General features: G+C 40.5%; 1 protein-coding gene across 9 annotated transcripts; it reads left to right on the forward strand.

The window, feature by feature from the left end:
• Positions 1–1,188: 1,188 nt before the first annotated feature.
• LOC118240150 (uncharacterized) lies at positions 1,189–10,479 on the forward strand. Of its 9 annotated transcripts, XM_081695212.1 has the most exons (6): positions 4,777–5,180; positions 5,483–5,555; positions 5,901–5,966; positions 8,539–8,832; positions 8,947–8,988; positions 10,307–10,479. In XM_081695212.1, the coding sequence occupies exons 3-6, from the start codon at positions 5,912–5,914 to the stop codon at positions 10,462–10,464; spliced, it is 549 nt and encodes a 182-aa protein (XP_081551338.1). In that variant the 5' UTR covers positions 4,777–5,180; positions 5,483–5,555; positions 5,901–5,911; the 3' UTR covers positions 10,465–10,479. The 9 variants fall into 9 exon arrangements, with proteins under 9 accessions (XP_081551333.1, XP_081551335.1, XP_081551336.1 ...); XM_081695207.1 differs by lacking the exons at positions 4,777–5,180; positions 5,483–5,555 and adding an exon at positions 1,189–1,321; XM_081695209.1 differs by lacking the exons at positions 4,777–5,180; positions 5,483–5,555; positions 10,307–10,479 and adding exons at positions 1,189–1,321; positions 9,279–9,722.
• Positions 10,480–15,818: the final 5,339 nt, after the last annotated feature.

Genomic DNA, 15,818 nt, shown 5'->3' on the forward strand with positions numbered 1-15,818 from the left:
CAGTGGAAGCAGAGGTGTAGATCGGCCTCTGTAGCTGTTTTGTGGAGTTGTGGTGTTTGAAGCAGTCTAGAACGTTTAACAGCACTTTTAATACATTTGCAGGTTTACAGTCTCCCCGAGTTGACATGATTCAGTCATGATATCACTCTTTTATCCGTTCTTTTTCATTCCTTGCTTTTCGTCCTGTTGACGTCAATTAATTTTTCACTGCCTTCTGACATTTCCTTATGCCTATGCTTTATATGCTATAACCACAAAAATTAATCTACATAGTAAATCTGATCTAATACCCCACTTTTATTCCATTATTTCTTTATTCTTCCATTTTCATCCCTCCATCATTCCATAGGAATCCACTGATTTTATAACTCTTTCAGCTAGAAAATAGAACTACATTTGCTGCACTGATTGAACTACTAGGCACAGTAACCAATCATACATATTCGAAGACCTTACATTGACCAACTACATATACTCAGTTATTCTATTAATAGGCTTTACGCCAAGAACACTTCATTTATATAAAAACATGAAAGTCTTTCCGTTGACTAGATCAGACCATAATTTTCAAACAACCACTTAAGTCCTGAAGGATCACGTCTATGCAATGTCCATGTTTGTTAGATATGCATTTCTTGGCAGTCGTCCCAGTAAAGCAATAACTATTTAGAGCATTTGATGTTCTGCATATACATTGTGACGTTTGGGTACTTTCACGGGAGGCGGGATAAGGAAAGTGGAGCTTTCTTTTTCAGAATATCTAAATGTCCTCTTACTGCTGGTAAATGTTTGCACTATTGTAGGGACGAACGATTTTATTGAGATGTGTCTACATAATTTAGCTCGCAAAACGAACGGAATAAGTGTCGTACCTCAACGTTGAGACTATTGGATTACGCAGCGCTGATTTTCTACACGTGGGGCCGGTGATGTCACCAAGCTGGGTGTGGCCTGGCTGCTCTAAAAGTAACCACTCCCACACGGCACTGCCACCAATCAGGGTGTGTGCCTGGCGGCTTTAACAGTTACCACCCACACGGCACTGCCTGGGTGCTTAACAGTAACCAATCACACACGGCACTGCCTGGGTGCTTAACAGTAACCAATCACACACGGCACTGCCTGGGTGCTTAACAGTAACCAATCACACACGGCACTGCCTGGCTGCTCTAACAGTTACCACCCACACGGCACTGCCTGGGTGCTTTAACAGTAACCACTCACACACGGCACTACCGTCTGAAGAATAATATTTAATATTTCAACGTGATCACAGAACTTCAAGACGCGAGAATGGCATGCGGATTTCTACAAGGGAAAGGCAAGTTCGGTTCAGATTTGTCTTCTCATAACCCGCTAGCTAGTTACTGGTTTGAGTTCAGGCTGAAATTCCTTTAGTCTACATTTACATTTATGGCATTTAGCTGACGCTTTCATCCAAAGCGACTTACAATTATGATCGAGTACAACTTGAGCAATTGAGGGTTAAGGGTCTTACTCAGGGACCCAACAGTGGCATCTTGCCACTGGGGGCGCTTCAACCAGCAACCTTCAAATTACAAGTGAAGTACCTTAACTACTGCGCTACCACTACCCGACTAACAACATAGTGATTGTTAGCCCGGTTTCCTGCTGGGGAACGTTGAGGCAAAAAAACAAAAGCAAACATAATCATGGCGAGTTAGCAAACTAGTTTCCTGAGGACACTAACTACGCCGTTAACGCTGGTGAGACGCTCCGATGAGTCGGTAACTGCATCAGCCCGGTTGCGAAACGGGTGGTGCTAAGCCAACTTTGAGACTCTCAAATAACGTCTCTGCTTCAGGAACAAAAGGTGGGGTGATGTTTAATCGTATTCAGAGAGAGTAAAGACAGGAAAAGATCAAGATGATTTCTACGATAAGGACGCACAAAATGTTTTAAAATAAATCAAACAACGACTGGAGAATAAGTGTATCAGGAAAATTGAGGATGACAATGGGCATATGGTGGAGGATGAGAGAGAAAAATGGGCTTTCATTAGACAGAAGTGTATAGCTGATTATCAAAGAGTGCAGGTGGATGAAGAAAAAATCAGGAATTTTTTGGCTGAATGTCCTAGAATTCAAGGGGAGAAGCTGCAGGAGTTGGAAGAATTAATTAGGAAAGAAGAAGTTATCAGAGCAATTAAACACATGCAAGACTCCAAGAGTTGATGGTTTACCTGCTGAATTTGAATTTTATAAGGTGTGCGTTAGTGAAATTGCTGATCTTCTAGCTGATGTTTTTAATGAAGCATTAGATGATCAGCAATTAAAAGGCGTTCAAATGTTAGGTATGGAAAGATGGAAAATATCTGCGTACACAGATGATGTGACGGTTTATGTCAAGAATCAAAATGAGTTTAATATAGTTAAGAAGCAATTTGAAATGTATGAAGTTGTGGCTGGAGCGAAATTAAATGAAAGTAAAAGTGAAGGGGTATGGATAGGATATGGGCAACCTGTACCAATAGATGTAGAAATAAAAAATGAAATTAAAATATTGGGTTTGATGGTAGTAAATGGTAGATGTAGCGAACGGAATTGGGAGAAAAAGGAGTGTGAAATTAAACTAGAATTGGGAAAATGGAGGGTGTCAAACTATAAGACTAGAATACAGGAGGTTAAGCCCTTTGTTTTGTTGAAATTGTTGTTTTTGGCTACGGTTTTCCCTCCGGACGAGAAATATATTAAGAGGCTGAATAAAATGTGTGTTCGTTTTATTTGGGAAAATAACAGAGAAGTGACAAAATGGGAAATTATGTACAAGTCAAAAGATAAAGGGGGATTAGAGGGAGTTGAGTTAGGTCGGAAATTAAAAATGGCCTTTTGCAAAAATGTAACGGGAAGCTGTATTTCGGAAAGCAATTTGGGTAGGAGATGTAAATCAGTGGGGAAAAAAAAGAGGCAAGTCAAGGAAACATGCTCCTTATTTTAAATTAGTATATGGAGATGTTTTTGTTTAAATATAGGCAACTTAATATGGATTGTAATAAGTCCCCAAATAAAATGATATATAAAACAATACAAGACTGTGATTTTGGGGAAATAGGCAATTATAAGGGTCTGACGGTGACAGAATGTGAAACCTGTGTTAAAAATGTACAGTCTAAAAGTATCTCGGAAAATGTTCGAGATACTGCATGGCTTATATCTGTTGGAAGACTGCCTGTACGATGTATTACCAAATCGAGTTGTTTTGTTACAACAAAGGAATGTCCGATGTATAATTGCATAGCCGATGAAACGATAGAACATTTATTACTGCAGTGCACAAGGACTATTGAAATTTGGGAGAAAATGGAAGGTATTGGGTTTAAATGGGGTCGTAACAGGAAAAGTATTATGTATGGAGTGTTTAATGAGAATCTGACTGAGAATGTGAAGGACTTTTGTTGCATGATTGTTTGTGTGATAAATTGTGTTGGAAAACACGATGTAAGATGATTATTGAGCAATGTATAATACCTGCAGAAACAGTGTTTAAACAGATTGTGTGTGAGTTAAAAGGGTTAAAGACGATTGATATGAGAGGAAAAAATAAATTTCCCTGGACTCATTTGGACATATAAATGGATGATGTATACCTAATTTACAGATGTAAATTGTATTGTTAATTGTTCATGTATAGAGTGACGGTAGTCTGGGTCCTCCGGTGGATATTGTTTGTGAGGTTTTTGTGATGGAGTATTTGTATTGAATTGAATTGAATTTTCTTAATAAAGTCAATTTAAAAATGGAAAAGAATACTATCACCACCAGAAATGGATGTTTAATTTTAGTGGAGGTCCAAGCTGTGAAGGTGCTGAAATCCTCTTGTACTTATTTGAATTTGGTTGCAAATACTGTGAAAAACTCAGTTACTGTGTGACTTGACTCAGTTCATCATCACTAATTCGAGATGTAAAAAAAAAATTGCCAGGGCTTTATTTTTTAAATCAATACAACTTTTGTCATCATAAATAGGTTTTTAGTTCAGTACAGCTAATTCTCAGTGAAAAAGTGATCAGCAGCAACACTGTTGTTAAAGTAACAAAGTAGCACAAAAATAAATACGTAAAGAAAAATGCTAACACTGACTTTCCTGTTTCAAACTGAACACAAGCCATTCAAGTGCTCCAAGCCCTGCACTGAGTTTGTTAGATATGCATTTTCTGGCTGTCGTCCCAGTAAAGCAACTATTTAGAGCATTTGATGTTCTGCATATACATTGTGACGTTTGGGTACTTTCACGGGAGGCAGGATAAGGAAAGTGGAGCTTTCTTTTTCAGAATACCTAAATAACGTCTTATTGCTGGTAAATGTTTGCACTATTGTAGGGACGAACGCTTTTATTGAGATGTGTCTACATAATTTAGCTCGCAAAACGAACGGAATAAGTGTCGTACCTCAACGTTGAGACTATTGGATTACGCAGCGCTGATTTTCTACAAGTGGGGCCGGTGATGTCACCAATCAGGGTGTGTGCCTGGCGGCTCTAACAGTTACCACCCACACGGCACTGCCACCAATCAGGGTGTGTGCCTGGCTGCTTAACAGTAACCACTCACACATGGCACTACCGTGTGAAGAATAATATTTAATATTTCAGCGTGATCACAGAACTTAAAGACGCGAGAATGTCATGCGGATTTCTACAAGAGAAAGGCAAGTTCGGTCCAGATTTGTCTTCTCATAACCCGCTAGCTAGTTACTGGTTTGAGTTCAGGCTGAAATTCCTTTAGTCTACATTTACATTTATGGCATTTAGCTGACGCTTTCATCCAAAGCGACTTACAATTATGATCGAGTACAACTTGAGCAATTGAGGGTTAAGGGTCTTACTCAGGGACCCAACAGTGGCATCTTGCCACTGGGGGCGCTTCAACCAGCAACCTTCAAATTACAAGTGAAGTACCTTAACTACTGCGCTACCACTACCCGACTAACAACATAGTGATTGTTAGCCCGGTTTCCTGCTGGGGAACGTTGAGGCAAAAAAACAAAAGCAAACATAATCATGGCGAGTTAGCAAACTAGTTTCCTGAGGACACTAACTACGCCGTTAACGCTGGTGAGACGCTCCGATGAGTCGGTAACTGCATCAGCCCGGTTGCGAAACGGGTGGTGCTAAGCCAACTTTGAGACTCTCAAATAACGTTTCTGCTTCAGGAACAAAAGGTGGGGTGATGTTTAATCGTATTCAGAGAGAGTAAAGACAGGAAAAGATCAAGATGATTTCTACGAGGACAAAGTAGATTTTCTTTTGACATAAGATCGTCTAGACTGGCTACGTTAACGGGTTTGAGCTCATCTTAACTCCTTATTTTTAACTCCTTGTTCAGTCTGTTTCACAGAATCAGTTTATTTTATGGAGCACGCATAGACGCACATAGAGGAGGTTCAGTAACAGACAGAAATGACAATAAATGGCAGGAAAGGTTCTTTGAGTTCAGATCGTCTCCGTTTATTGTCATTTTTAGACATGATGCAGTAAGTTCTCTAAAACAAATTTTACTCCAGAAGCGGCCAAAAACAAAACGCCGTCACTAACAGGTATTTTATTGTTCTCTTGAAAATAAGACTGCGGTCATGTCGTCTACAATTCGCCAAACCTCGGCTGTGCAGCTGTCTGTAAATGTGCGAGGCTGGCTGTACACTGTAGGCTTGTTACGTAAACCCATTTGTGAAACTACCTAGGAGAAAGTTTCTTGAAAAAGAAATGTGCTACAGCTGAATTAAACATATCTATATTGTTTAATGCACCAAAGAAATGTCTTAACATAGTTTAATTCACTAAACTCAAATAGATGGCAAATAAGAGCCCAAATTCAGCCTTGTAGTTAAACTGATGTTCTACCACCTGAATTTAACCTCAGTGGCGTGCGTTTCTCTTCATAGGTGTCACAGAAATGCACACCTGCCGCATCCTGAGGAGATTCCTGGTTGGGCTACTGATCTTAGCTGGTAAGTTTGGCCAGGGATCTGTGGCCACATGCTCAAATTTCTGACCATCCCAACTGAAGGTGTTGAGAATTTACTTCTGGTGGTAAATTGGCTAGCTAGTGTTCATAACCTACAGCAAGTGTATATACACGCAGTATAGGGCGTTGAATGTCCTGTGCCAATAGACCATCATTAGTGCTTCACATAGGGACCTGCTTACACTCTTCTCTCCAGAATCCCCAACATTAGGTAGACACCTCCCTTCGTCTGTGATTGGTTGAATTAAGACCATGACACTCCCAGGAGGCTCAACAGTGCGGTCTGGCCTTCCAGCTGAACCTCTTAACACGATGCCACTAGCAACTTTAGACCATGACACAAAACCTCAGCCACTCCACCTTTTTGGGGCATTACCCCAAACACACTGAGCTCCTCTTACCCTTATCCTCTTAGGCTGAACTGCACAAGAAATGATGTGGCAGACTTTGCTACACACACCTCTGCTGGTCTAACACCCATCTCTACAGCTCTGATATGTGCTTGCCACCTGCGTTCTTTCAACTCAGCCACCAAATCTGCATACTTCACCTTTTTTCCTTTCAAATAGCTTCATCCACTGCATATTCAAATGGAATTGTAAGCTCTATAAAATAAACTATCCTTTTATTTTCTGAGTACAGCATGTCGGGCCTCAGCATAGTTAGCACGCTACACTCTGGGATCTGTAGTTTTCTACCTACATCCATAAGCAATTTCCAGTCTCGTGCTTCACCCCGTCTATCAGTATTTAAAGCCAGTGCTCCTTCTCCAACATGCCCTCCTTCTCATACAAACTTAATTGCTTTATTAGCAATACCACTCGGCAACGAGTTAACCTCTAGCCGTTTACTCTCAAACACGCTAACACTACAAGCAGTTGAATGTGTCTCCATCTATATCAACCCTGTGACAAGCTAACTTGCATGCTCATGAACTATGCTTCACTGTGCCAACCCCTGAAAATAATTTGCACTTCTGGTCCTGGACTACCACTGTCCAAGGTTTTGTGCAGTTGGAAGGGCGTTGTAAGCTGCTCCAAGTAAGAACATGATTGGACTTGCAACCATGGCCCACAGCTCTTGCCAGGGTATTTTCCTCTTCACGCTTTCCTATCGGAGCCACTGGTCTTTGTAATGCTGTTGCTGTACGACGCCCATCTTCCTGTTCAGGGATAAAGCTCACTATCGTTCACTTTCATTCTGGCGATGTGTTAATCACCTGATCCAAGACCCGACTTCCCACATTGCACCTGTCCAATGAATTGCCTTAATTCTGCTGAACTCTTGGTGAGCTGCACTGTCGTTCGTGGATTCCACTTCCACCCTGCTTTTGTCACTGGTGCTGCTGGTTTCATCACTTCATCCTTTGATCCTAACAATCATCTTGCAACTTGCCTTGACACATTTGAATTCCTCATCTAAACTTGTCAACGGTAGCAGTAGCGGTAGCGCTAGCACTCCTCTCCTGTACCGGCGTTAAAGACAGAACTGATGAAGGCCATTAATATTATTCATAATATTGATCATATCTACCAGGTAAACTGAAATTGTGGTATTTACTGGGGTTACATGTACAGTTCTATGTATTCTTTTTCTGTAGCCTGTATTGAGGCTTTATGCAGCTTCTGTAGTCTGTATTTGGGCTTTCTCTCTTTTCTCGGTATATTTTCACCCATATACTGACAGTCCAAGCTCCGCATTTGTATTTAATGTTAAGCTTGCAAAGGTACAGAAGTTTGAATTGAATGAAAGAAAAAGATATGTCCAGGAGTCTGAGGAAGATATTTACAAATAAGTTAAACCTTTATTTTCAGCTACTCATTTAATATTTGTTTTAAGCAACCCACACTCTTGGTTTATTGGTGATTGATTCATTCAAATTGCAATTTCATGCATTAATTAATGATTCCTTGGCTGATTTCATGTGAACATTATAATTTGATATGGAATTAAACATTATGTAATTTATTGCACACTATAATGGTGACATTAGCTTGTGCCCTGAAGTTCCTCTGTGCTGTAAGGCCTTTTTATTGTACCATCACAAGATGTTCAGGGGCCCCATCTGCTCCACCCACTAAATATTTTCTGCTGGCACCACTGCATGGGTAACCAGGGTTGCAAGTTGTCTCTTGTAATGGTTTAAATTTCTATCTAGCAGGTACTAAATTGAATTTTTTTCCTTCTTAATCAAATCTAAAGCTGGAGAGACGCAGTTTCTCCTTGTTCTCTCCACCCACTCTCTCTGTCTCTCGTTTGGTGGGCTCTGCAGAGCAATCATGCTTCATGTAATGCAGCACATTTTACAAGAAATATGTTTTGGTTCACTTACATATAGGGCATTCAAGCCATGCATTACCTAATGCAAGTGTTTGTGAGTTAGGTTGCTGTGTGTTGGTTGGGAATTTGCTATAGCAATGATGTAATGCAGCCAGAACGTGTGCTGTGATCTTCTCTCTTACTAATGTGATGCATATTTAAGGCTGGTTCAGCTCTAGCAGCTGAACAAAGTATAATGTGCTGTTTAACAGAGTTCTGTGTTCCCTCTTTTCTAGTTCTTCCTTCTGAGTCAGCTACAGTGAAGGTGAAGCGTCATGATGCTACTCTCCCATGTAAAGAGCCTGACTGTGCTTTGGTTTCATGGACTTTATTCGATAAACCACATGACATTCTGGCTCAGTGTGACCAGACTTCCTGCCAGTCAGAGCAGGGATTTCACATGTCTCATGAGCAGTACCTGAAGGGAGATCTCTCGCTCACTATCACTGATGCTGATTTCACCAAGGGTGACTTTTACACCTGCAATTGTGATGGTCTAGAAATCTGTAATCTCCAACTACAGATTGAAGGTAAGCGTCCTCCTTTATGGCTCCATTTGGTGGTTCTGTCTGTGTCTATTTCATTCTGTTAGAAATGTTTCTATCCATGTGATTTGTTTGCTAACATGTCTGGTGTCATTGTAGGAACCAACACAAACACCACAACAACTTTGCCTCCAGTAAACGGTGAGTATTTATTATAATCTGCTGTTTTACATGTTCTTTATATAGAACTATATACATTAAGACAACTAATGGTGTGAATAATTTTTAAAGCTCATTACCTGAACAGTAATGTGACCTTTCCTATCGTTAGTTTTCCTCACATATGCATATTTATTTATTTATATGCCTACCAGGTAACGGTGAAACCACATAAATAGAATTTGCTGTAACACATTAATATTTTGCTGCATGTGTAGTCTGAGGTTTAGTATTTAAATGTAAAATGCTGAGGGATCTGTTTCTCTGTTCAGGTGTAAATGAGAGCTGGGTGTACAGAGACTACATCTGGCTCATGGGGATGTTTGGGATTGTTGTGGTTGTCGTGGTGTTGCTATGCTGCCTGATAAAACACTGTAAAAAAAGTCAGGAGAGGAGCACAGTGCTTTAGCAGAAGCTGTTGTACGGTTGCGGGAACGTGTGATCCTTCTGCCCAGGAACACGCCTTTCAGTGTGCAGCTGAAGACTCTGAAGACACCACCTTCACGACAGCGCTTTAAGGTTTTATGCCACTTCAAGGACTTGAACACATGGTTCATTCTTCACTTAGTGACATGTAATGATCTTTTGTTTCTTGGACCATCGCGGAGCCTCGCTGGAAACCAAGCAATCAGACCAGAGCTCATTTTTAAAGCCAAATGTTTAATGTACAATTACTGTTTGCTTCTTAAAAATACTAATAAATCGTTTTAATATAATGACCTGCAGTTTTATGTTGAATTTTTCATACTGATCAGAATCTTATGAATATGTAAAGAAATCTAACAAATTGTAAATATTTCTAAATGATTAACTTATTGTTCTTTCATTTTAGCTCACTTAGCTCCAGCTCAACTTGGTATGTGGAAATTTCAAAGATACTGCATCAAGTTGAAATAAAATGCGGCTTGTGTAGGGATGGTACCCAAAGCAGGACCTGATAGCTTCTGTGGGACCTTCTTAGCATCTCACATCTGTGGTTATGCAACGGGCTGAAATGAAGGGATATTATATGGTCATCATACAACTCCAACAGTTTTGCTTAAAACATTCTCAGTGTAGGAACATTGCATTAAAAGATGAATATTTTTAAACTGTACATTTATTTATAAACATTTTGTAGTTTTTTTTATTTATTTCACAATCAATAATTAATTTAAAGGCAGGGCCTGGGATGGCAGAGAACCTCCTGAAATACATGGAAGTCTAGTGGAGGTCACTAGACAAAAGCTTGTTTTAATCACTTTTTTCATTTTATACTCGACCTATTTATAATTACTATAATTATTATAATAATGTTCAGGTGTAAATGAGAGCTGGGTGTACAGAAACTACATCTGGCTCATTGGGATTGTTGTGGTTGTCGTGGTGTTGCTATGCTGCCTGATAACACTGTGCAAAGTCATGAGAAGAGCACAGTGCTTCAGTAGAGGCTGTTTTACGGTTTCAGGAAATGTGTGATCCTCCTGCTCTGAAACATGCCTCTTTCAGTGTGTAGCTACAGACTCTGAAGATGCCCCCTTGATGACAGTGCGTGTAGATGAAGACCCTGAAGATGCCCCCTTGAGGTGTCTGTTTTGTCTATGTTGACTAATATTCTTGTCTCGTGTATTTACCTTTATGTATATTTGCACATTGGAGTTTGGAGAAATGTAATCTCGTTCAGCTGTGCACTACTTGTATCGTCAAAGTCAGTCAACTTTACTGTCATTCAGACATCAGTTTAATTTATCATTAATCCAACTTAACGTGCTGTAGTACTTGATTCCATTCCTTTAGCACTAATCCAAGCTGTATTTACATATTTCCAATATTACTTTCTTAAAAATATCGAAAGTGCCTTTGTAACATCCATTGAAGGGAGCATCACGCCTTCCTCTGTGAAAACAAATGATTGAGTAGAAATAAATCTAGAAAAGGGGGGATCATCTCAAGTTTCAACTTGGACCTCTTCCTATATTTGAGATATTTAGCTGTTTGTCAAGTGCACTTCATAGAATTCATTTTGAATTTACACTTCTGCATACAGTCACACAAGCATCTGTAAGTCTTGCTTGTTTTTGGAGAGATGGTACCAACTACCTGTGAACTGTGTTAAAAAATAAAATAAAATCCTGGATCATATGACCAGCCAGTGAGTTATGATGGACGTCCAATTACTGAACTTTTGACCTCTGTTGTTTCTTATCTCTAAAAATATATGACAATATCTTGAATTTTGTTTTTGACTCCTGTAGGTCTAAAGTCATTTCTCTTCTTGGTCACACTAAGAGGCCTTTGAAATATTTTCGTCATACCATAACTCCCTCTACTGGGGGAAATGTGTGACTGCCTGATTTGCGACTACACAAGGCTGTTAAACCAGTTGTATTGTGCGTGGTTGTTTGCACCTGGAGGCAGTTTACATAATTGGACACTAGAGGGCGATAAAAGCCCACAGTAGTTGCTTACTATGTCTCGGCACAATAAATTAAACTGAAGAAACTCCAACACCGTGTCTGTTCAATTGCTGTGGCTAGTTACTCTCTAATGCACTCTCTATAGCCTGTGGCCTTACAGGCTATAGATGTAATAATTACATTTACCTGATGCTTTTATCCAAAGCGACTTACATTAGGCCTGAGTACAACTTGAGCAGTTGCGGGTTAAGGGGCCCAACACTGGCAACCTTCCGATTACAAGTCAAGTACCTTAACCACTGAACTACCACCGCCCTAATTACGTATATAGACCTACAATCATGACGTAGACCGATTCAAAGACCTTACATAGACAAACTACATGTATTGTATTAATACATGTAGTTTGTCTACATGTAGTTATTGTATTAATAGCCTGTATGCCAATTACTCTTCATTTATATATAAACAGATCATAAAGTGAAAGTTTTTCTGTTGATTAGATCAGGCCATAATTTTCAAACAACCACTTCAGTCCTGAACGATCACGTCTATGTAATGTCCATGTTTGTTAGATATGCATTTCCTGGCAATCAACCAAGTAATGCAATAACTATTTTGCTTTTGCGTGCAAAGCTCAAATTGGGTATTGCAGTACAAATGTAATATAGTATGATGTTCTGCACATGCGCAATCCAAATCAGGCGGGTTCTCACTGTGACATTTGGGTATTTCTATGGGAGGCAGGATAAGGAAGGTGCTAAACTGAATTTTCAGAATACCTAAATAATGTCTTATTGCTGGTAAATGTTTGCACTGTTGTAGGGGCGAACGCTTTTATTGATGTGTCTATATAATTTAAGTCGCAAAACGAATGGAATAAGTGTCGTACCTCAACGTTGATGGAAACAATGAGGTTTATGGGAAACATTAAAGCATATTTGAGGTAGAAACCTTTTCTAGATGATTAAACACAGTAACATTGTTGTTATCATCTCATATACATTTTTTCCTGACTATCACTGAATCCTTTGATTGTGAGGCCATTGGATTACTGCTACACTTACCAGTTTTTAAGCACCTTACACCTACAGCTGTTGCCTAGTAGGTACTCCTGTTGCATATATGCATTATAGACCTGTGCACTTACAGTATTGGATTCTGCATGGTGCCATGTACAGTATCAGCCACTAGACCGTGGTCACGACATCTGGTTGTGGTTGTCATGTTGCTATGATGTCTGTAACACTGTGCAAAGTCATGAGAAGAGCACAGTGCTTCAGCAGAGGCTGTACAGTTGCAGGAAATGTCATCTTCCTACTCTGGACCACACCTGTTTCAAAACGCTGTGTAGCTGCAGACTCTGAAGGGGATGTAGCTGAAGTCAGGGTGAAGTACTGGCAGCCAGTCCAGAGGCGAGAGAACTGTAATATGGTGACTGTGTAATAGTCTAACTGGTCTCTGTACTTTGTCTCTATATTGCCTTACCATGATATCCTCCACCTTCTGGGCAGGTACAAAGCGACATTTTGTTTGTTTGTTTACTGTGGATGTACAAATGCAAAAAAAGTACAGTTCTATATGGAAAAGAATACTATCACCACCAGAAATGGATGTTTAATTTTAGTGGAGATCCAAGCTGTGAAGGTGCTGCATTCCTCTTTTACTTATTTGACTTTGATTACAAAGAGTGAAACTCAGTTACTGTGTGACTTGACTCAGTTCATCATCACTAATTTGAGATATTTAAAAAAAACAAAACAAAACAAAAAAAACTTTCCAGGGCTTTATTTTTTTTTTAATCAATACAAAGTTTGTCATCATAAATAGGTTTTTAGTTCAGTACAGCTAATTCTTGTTACTTTAACAATAGTGTTGCTGCTTATCACTTTCACTGAGAAGTTTCAAGCTTGGTTTACTGTGTATGACTATGTATGTGACAAATAAACCAAACTTGAAACTTCTCAGTGAAAGTGATCAGCAGCAACACTGTTATTAAAGTAACAAAGTAGCACCAATGATGACTCTGACATTCCTGTTTCAAACTGAAGACAAGCCATTCAAGTGCTCCAAGCCCTGCACTGAGTAGTGTACGGATCATTTGTATGTTGCTGAATTAATGTCAAATGTATTGTTTATAATCAACCTTCCAAGGCCTTTACTATCAAATACATGATGGGTCACCATGTGCTAGTAAAGAGAACAGTAATGCAGAGGCAGATATGATTTAAAGATTATTATAAAGGTGTTCTGTATTCGTTGCCCTGTAATTTCTTTTGGTGAAGTACTGGTTTATGGTATTTGGTGTTTAGCATGTTTGCCTCTCCGTGCTGTTGTCTTGGGTTTAAGTCCCTATCTCGGTAGCGTTCCCACATTCTCCCTTTGCATGTGTGGGATTCTTCATCATTCCCTGGTTTCCTCCCACAGTCCAAAAATAGAGCACCATAGAACAGCGCTCTCTCATCATCACGGAGAGTGACGTGAGGAGAGTGTTTAAAAGGGTGAATACCAGGAAGGTGGCGGCACCAGACGGTATCTGCGGGAGGGTCCTCAAAGCCTGCGCAGACCAGCTAGCCCCGGTATTCACCGACATCTTCAATCTCTCCCTGACGCTCGGTATCGTCCCGCCCAGCTTCAAGCGAGCCACCATCGTCCGTGTCCCGAAGAAACCTCGACCCTCTGGCCTCAATGACTACCGCCCTGTTGCCCTCACATCAGTCGTGATGAAGTGCTTTGAAAAGCTAGTCAGAGATTTCATCACATCTTCACTGCCAGCCTCCATGGACCCACTGCAGTTTGCATACTGCCACAACCACTCCACTGACGATGCAATTGCACATCTGCTTCACACCACACTGACCCAAATGGACAAAGGGAGGGGTAATTATGTTAAAATGCTGTTTGTCGACTACAGTTCAGCATTTAACACTCATCCCCTACCTACTCACTACTAAGTTGGAGGATCTAGGACTGCATACATCCCTGTGCGACTGTATCTCCAACTTCCTAACAGACAGAACACAATCAGTACGGGTGGGCAACTGTGCCTCATCCACCCTCACCCTCAGCACTGGAGCTCCTCAGGGTTGTGTCCTAAGCCCCCTGCGTTACTCACTGTACACCTACGACTTCACAGCTACTTCCAGCTCCATCATTGTCAAGTTTGCTGAGGACACCGTTGTCATGGGCCTGATCTCGGACAACGATGAGAGGGCCTACCTGGAGGAGATTAAACACCTGGAAAACTGGTGCCAGGAAAATAATCTCCTCCTAAACGTCAGTAAGACAAAGGAGCTGATCGTGGATTGCAGCAAGAAGCAGGAGCGGCACTACCAACCTGTGAGGATCAGTGGAACCGCGGTGGAGAGAGTAGATAGTTTCAGGTACCTTGGTGTTCACATCTCGCAGGACCTGTCCAGGTCCCGCCATACCAACTCCCTGGCAAAGAAGGCTCGTCAGCGTCTTTACCACCTCAGACGCCTAAGAGACTTCAGACTGCGGAACTTCTACACCTGCACTATCGAGAGCATCTTCATGGGGAACATCACAGTCTGGTTTGGGAACAGCACCAAGCAGTACAGACAAGCGTGGTGCGTTCAGCAGAGCGCATCAATATATTCTATATGTTCTATATATATAAATTCTATATATAATATATATTTTCTATATGCACCCCTGTTTTTCTTTTTCCTCAGTTTGGACAGAGCACTCTCAACCATTTCACTGCGAGTTATACTGTGTATGACTATATATGTGACAAATAAACCAAACTTGAAACTTGCAAACATGAAGGTTGGGTTCACTGGATATTCTAAATTGTCCTCTGTGAATGCCAAGTCTGTGTGTGTGTATGTATATATATATATATATATATACACACACACATACACACACACATACACAATCTGCATACACTATTCCCACAATCATGGAGTGCTGCCTCTGATTAAAGTAAAATATAAACGATGATATGTTTTACCAGTTTATCTGTTGGGAGATGCACATTAAAGCGTACTATTTCATGAGATAAATATGTTAATCAGTGGGAAAAGGATCCTAAAACAGTTTATGCTATGGAACAACCTATAAACACAATGCTACATGATGACCTCTCTGTTTGGATGTGTGAGACATGTCAGACTTCACACCTCCATGAGATCTCCACCAGCAGCTCAGTGCAATAACAGCTATGAGGAGGAGGAGAGCAGCACCTGCTCCTGCTGCGGTCCAGATCAACAGCTTGGCTTCTGCAAGACCCCCAAAACAACATTTCTGTTTAATCTCATGATGAGGTTGCTCATGGTAATGCTGATTATAATCTGTAGCAGTTACAGTGGATGTAGTAATTATAGTAGTAATAGCCGTAATAGAATGAGCAGTGATTAAGGTCATTGGTGGGATTTGGGAGTTGCTATG

Source organism: Electrophorus electricus, chromosome 13 (genome assembly GCF_041902795.1).
Source record: "Electrophorus electricus isolate QZ-2024a chromosome 13, ASM4190279v1, whole genome shotgun sequence".
Lineage (NCBI taxonomy): Eukaryota > Metazoa > Chordata > Actinopteri > Gymnotiformes > Gymnotidae > Electrophorus > Electrophorus electricus.